The 6,000-nt window shown below is 40.5% G+C and overlaps 1 protein-coding gene across 1 annotated transcript in view; it reads right to left on the bottom strand.

Moving 5' to 3' along the window:
• Nucleotides 1-934: 934 nt before the first annotated feature.
• MYT1 (myelin transcription factor 1) overlaps nt 935-6,000 on the bottom strand; it is a 52,154-nt gene continuing 47,088 nt past the window's right edge. The window contains exons 19-21 of the mRNA XM_077832032.1: nt 3,654-3,757; nt 2,852-2,995; nt 935-1,075 (exon numbers count right to left, since the gene is read on the bottom strand). Coding sequence (XP_077688158.1) covers nt 935-1,075; nt 2,852-2,995; nt 3,654-3,757 — 389 coding nt within the window. The remainder of the gene's footprint in view (nt 1,076-2,851; nt 2,996-3,653; nt 3,758-6,000) is intronic.

Here is a 6,000-nt window from a genome sequence, read left to right as displayed (position 1 = left end):
TGCTGGCCATCAATTAGCATCTTTCATTTTTGTTGATAATCTCTTTAAACATTTCTCTGGCATTGATGTATGATCTCTGCACTGGCCGTACTGCACTGCTGTAATGATGACCATAATATTGAAAAGAACCAGAACAGTCCACCAATAGACTTCCAAAAAATCATATACACTGGACCATGACACATCTGGTATTGGTCTATTCATAATAGCTATTCTCATATTTAAGACAGACAAAGGAATACTGTAGTTGCAAACTCCAAAAGCTTCCCTGAGAACCTTTTTTCCATTGCGCTTTCCACTGGAGATCCAGAACTGCTCTTCAGAAAATAAAAATAAGCTACTTTATAATACTTAAGAGTTCCCACACCCAGTGGATATCTGAATACCTTGGGGGTGGGAGGCCCAGCAGAGGTTCAGATTTACAGGTAGCCTGCAGCTCCAGCTTCTCATTTACAGTAACTTATAACATAATTCATGTGTGAGTAGGTGATCTGGACATATGACCATAGACAACATGAGGGTTTAAGCCAGCCATACTCTGTTCTTAAATCAGACAAAACCCTGTTCTTCTAATGTACTAACCCTTGGATTAATTCTGTTACAATGCCTTCTTTTCTCATCAGTAAAATGTGGCAACTCATGAAGATGCCTTTTCTCTACCAGCAACCAAGCCCTGCAACCTATTGTAGTGTCTCATTGTCCATTCTCTTCTACCACTTGGTATGGGTAGAAAATCCCACTCTTTGCAAGAAGGTCCAAGTTAAGTAAACGACAACATGGAGTTCAGTTCAGTTCTGCTTCTTGTAAATGGCCTCTTGGTTAAATTTTGGTCCTTTTTTCATTCATTAGACAAGTTTTATAACTTGTAAACCTGAATACTCGGAGTGAAGCTTCCATCTTCTTACAGTTTGTTTATTTGTGTTATCCCACAGCACTAGACTTGAATTCCCTTGACAGCCTGTTTAATGCTTTCTAGCAGGTCCCTGTTCTCAGGGTTCTGGTAACACTCCTGATTGGTGTACATGTCGGTAAGGGTATTAACATAAGCGTCAAAGTTCTGTTCACTGATTGGCTCCTGAGTCCAATAAAACAAAACATAAATATAAATGGTTAAAAAGAAGAGGAAGAGGGGGAGGAAGAAAACAGAGCCTAATCATTGTGTTTAATTCTGCTGGGGTGGTGCTGGGATTATCAATATTTGGTATTAATCATTATTTGTATTACAGCAGCAGCTACAGGGTCCCAGACAAGATCAGGGCCCCATTGTGCCAGGCACTGCATATATTGAGAGACACTCCATGCAGAGAAGAGTTTAGAATCTAGGCGTGATCCTGAAAAGACTTAAGCACATGGTTAACTTTATGCACTGCCCGCAGTGGGACTAGTAAAAGCGTGTACATTTAGGAACATGCATAAATATTTACAGGATTGAGGTCTAAATAGAGAAGGCAGACTAAAAGTGGAGATGTGCCTAAGGGCACACAGCAGAGTCAGGATTAGAACCCAAGTCTCCTGCGTCCTTGTATCATGCTTTATCAACTCGAGCATGTTGCCAGTGCTTAATTTGCACCAGGGCTGAGCCTTGGCACCTCTAGGCTTGGCAGTTCATAGCCCTGGAACCTCTGGGCTTGCCACGTCACTTATTAAAGTAAAAAAAATTGCTTCAGCCCTGGCACCTGATTGCTTGAGCCCCAGCACCTCTTTCATTACAAATTAAGCACTGCATGTTGCCACACCAGTCCAGATACCACACTGATTGGCTACCACATGAACACCCCAGATAGACACATCAGATTAATCAACAGAGGGAGAGAGAAAGGGGAGGAGGAGAGAGAGGGAGGTGGAAGAGCAGAAAGATGAAGAAATATTAGTAATATGAGTGTGTACATTTTGTGGACACTATTTGATTTGGAGATGGTTGAACACATTAAAAACATATTTGCTGGCTGGTTTATTTGACCTTCACCTATCAAATAGCCAATTCAATTAATAGTTTTTCGTCAGGTGGAGAGCTGTGTGAATACTGCCCAAAAGTATTTGTAAAGGAAATTCTCTGCTGAAGAAGAGATAGTATCCAACCAGCCCAAAATTAAATCCAAACCTTCGTGAAAGGAATACTGAAAAAGGTGATGGGAAAGCTCATTCCATAAATCAAAAGCTCATTTCTATGATCATCTCGCAAGTCTCTAGTATCTGCAATCAGATGCCTTCCACCAATCTGCCCCCCAGCTCACATACATACTGCACACGTATTTTAGACAATAATAATTAAATTTCTGAGACTAGAGAGAAGGTAATTAATAGCTCTTTTTGATTTTTCTATTTTAATGTAGTCTTTTCATTTTGCAGTAACATTATGGCAACATGCTGTGTCCTGTTAGACCTTGTTAAATTAAACAAAACACACGCTCTTTAAGGATGCTATTCTTTGGCTGCTAGCTATTCAAAACTGAATTGAAACTACCTGCATTATAATAGGAGCCGTAAGATCTTTCTGACGTTGAAATCAAATCCCTCCTGATCTCTGCTTGTGCTGTCTTAGTCTGAAAGGCGCTATGCACCCTTGATAAAGTTCCTATTTTCTGATTTAGCTACTAGATGGAATGAGACAGAACAATAGATACAAAGGGAGATCAGCAGAAAGTGACAACAAAAGGAAGATAACAATATGTGCTTCAGAGATACAGTATAGGTACTGATGTTACAAAAGGCAGATGTGTGAATAAAGAGATGACGATCTCTAGATATTTCTCCTAGTCTTTAATTGTATATACACCTTATCATGAAAATGGCTTTAGTGTTGCTCATTTGATCACAGTGATTATGATGAAACATTTTAAAAGTTCCTCACCATATGTGGAAGGCGGATATTGGCAAGACTTTGGATAAGAGCCTGGCTCAGACCTGAGAGCTCCAAAAACAGGGCTTCATTCTGCTCCTCAATGATTTTGTTTTCCTCCTCAATGTTCTTTAGGTTCTTCTCCATGGTTGATATCTGCACAGCAAAGAGTGCAGCAAAGTTATTTGCCCTCGCCCTCTCCTTCAACCTGTCCCTCCATATAATATGCCCTGGGGTTGGTCAAAGATTTTCTGTTGAAACTTTTTTCCGATGGGAAGCTGGGTTTTCAGCGAAATGAATGGTTCCATGACAGGAGTCTGTGTTCCTGCAGCACGTATGATTTTTCATCGGAAAGCCGAAAACAATTCTGTTTTTTTCAGTTTTTGGCTGATTTTTTTTTTTTGATGAAAAATCAAAATTTTTATTTGAACAATTTTTCTCCCATTTTTGCCAGTTTTCCTCTGGGGGAAAAAAGCTACTTCCCAAAGGGCTCTAATATATAGGCACTCTGAATTTTTGAAAGTTGGTATTGTGATTAGAAGAAATTAATCAGGGGTTTGATGTTAATGACATTTCCTTCCCTTCTGTAATTACTTTGCTAAGATAAGTTACTGCAAATCATTTACATACCTAGGAAATCAATGGAAGACAATGAGGCAGGTCCTGCCCTCTGATGAGGTCACTTTGCATTGCTTTTCAAGTCTGCCCTGGCTGGTCAGCTGAGGAGTCCCCCCTCCACTTTCCATTGACTCCAGTGAATTTTGGCTCAAGCTCTATGATTACAAGAGCTTGGTAAGAGTCCATACTCACATACCTGTGACTGCAGCTTCACCATGGCAGCCTCCATCTCCGAGTTGGACTCATTCAGCTCAGTAATCTCCTTGTTTAACTGCTTAATTTCTTCATCGTTCTCTAGAACTGCAGGTGGGAAAATTGCAGTCAGTCATCTGCTGCTCTGACTCACAGATGAGGAAAAAAGCAACAGGAAGGCAGGGTTTTCTGATGAATGCAAGGCTCGTGCTCTGGGACTTTCTTTCTTTTATATGTTTCAGAGTAACAGCCGTGTTAGTCTGTATTCGCAAAAAGAAAAGGAGTACTTGTGGCACCTTAGAGACTAACCGATTTATTTGAGCATGAGCTTTCGGTAGCTCACGAAAGCTTATGCTCAAATAAATTGGTTAGTCTCTAAGGTGCCACAAGTCCTCCTTTTCTTTTTTCTTTTATATACGCATCAGAGTGCTGGCAAAGCTTACATTCTTCCTAACACCACATCTAAAGCGAACTCACATTTCACATGGTTTTATATGTTCCATAGCATCACAGTTAATTATTTCATAGATCAATGGTTCCTAGGCGCTACAGTAATAATAATAATAAATAATATAATAATGTGTAAAACCAGAACTAGATAATGGACTCTTCCATCTAGAGCCTCTCCTACTCACAAGCTCTTCAGAACTGATGTATGTTCTGCTTGGCACGCTGCGAGTTTGAACCGTGTGTAATCTGAATTTGGGAGGATCTCGTTTCAAGTGATAATGTGGTTTAGTAATAAACTAGGTGGCGTATAAACTAGAGCAATATTTCTAGAACTGTGTAGAATTTCCTTGGATCAGAAAGAAGGAAGTGTTCTAGTATAACAGTAGGGCTTGATCAAATAGTAAACCAACAAACCAACCACAAAAATCCTGATTTGTAAATATTTTTGTGAGTAAAAGCCCTGAGTACGTGAGAGTATTTGAAAGATTAGAAGAAATTCCTGAAAATGTCTGTGAATTCTTGAAAGGTTTATAACTTTTGACACTGGCAATTTTTCATCTGAAAATTCACAATGGCAGCTCATTGTTTATCATACTCCTTTTTTTAACTTTCAGTCATCCAGTCCGGCGGCAGCAACACCACCATGTGTCTTAGACAATCAGTTTCACAACAGGAGTAATGAATTTTCACAGCAAACAGTTTGCTAGCAGTCAGCAGGCTGAAAATTATTTGCTGAAGCTCTGTGCTGTACACGATGACTAACGAATAAACTCTCAGGAATCAGGATGGGTTTGCCTATGATTTGCTAAAAATGGAGCTAAATTCATAACAAATATCAGTCATAGTTAAGGTCCTAGTTGAATTGCGGGATGATTGCGGAGTAGTTGCAGCTGAGTTGTGGACAAGACACGGAAAATAGTGGAAAAGTAATAATGGACCTTTACTTATTGGGGTAATTTGGAAAAACCTGAGAAGACCTATTTGTTTAAGAAAAACTTGCTGGAACAATGTAAACACTCGAGTATCATTGTTATGCCTGCTATTTTTTTGTTGTTGTTTTGATAAAAAGACATTTTGCTGCCACTACATTATGGTCGGCAAAGAGTCCGGTGGCACCTTATAGACTAACAGACGTCTGGGAGCATAAGCTTTTGTGGGTGAATACCCACTTCGTCTGATGCATGTCATTATGTTCATTAGTGTGCAGGGCTGACAGCAGGAGCCCCAGCCAGCCGGGACTTGCAGCCCAAGCCCCTGCTGCTATCAGCTCGGATAAATGGGGTTCTAGGATACTAATGGAGAAAAAAGTGTATGTTGCAAACCTCAGAAGGTAGGCAAAATTGTGGACTGTAAGCTAATTAAAATCAAAATTGCAGCGGAAGCCTAATATTGCAGGAATTACAGTTTCCACAGTACCGCAAATAAAGAAGGACCTTACTCATCGTGAATACTCTGATCAGCTCTATTTAGCATTCAGAAATTTGTACAGCACATTAGACTTGAATATCTATTTTTTAAATAAATATTAAATGAGCAGGGGTGAAAGTGGGCCGATACGGGCCAGTACGGTGTACGGGTAGGAAGCCGGTACCAGCCCGTACGCAGCTCATGTTAAAGCACTGCCCGGCCCCTTCTGCCCATGGCCCTGCCCCTTCTGCCTGTGTCCCCACCCCTTCTCGGGGCAGGAGCCAGCCCCCGTACCAGTAAGAATGTAATATTACTTTCACCCCTGTATATGACAGTGACCGCTGACACTGATCTTTATGACAACATAAAGACAAAAGTGGGGTAATCTCCAGTTTCAACAATATAAGAGCATAGGTGAAGGAAGAAATAGCAGGATAAGGGAAGACAGAGTGACCCTATTCACGGTGGTGAGCACGATCAAGCCCTAAATTAGG

Source organism: Eretmochelys imbricata, chromosome 13 (genome assembly GCF_965152235.1).
Source record: "Eretmochelys imbricata isolate rEreImb1 chromosome 13, rEreImb1.hap1, whole genome shotgun sequence".
Classification (NCBI taxonomy): domain Eukaryota; kingdom Metazoa; phylum Chordata; order Testudines; family Cheloniidae; genus Eretmochelys; species Eretmochelys imbricata.
This window is presented reverse-complemented; position numbering and strand designations above follow the sequence as displayed.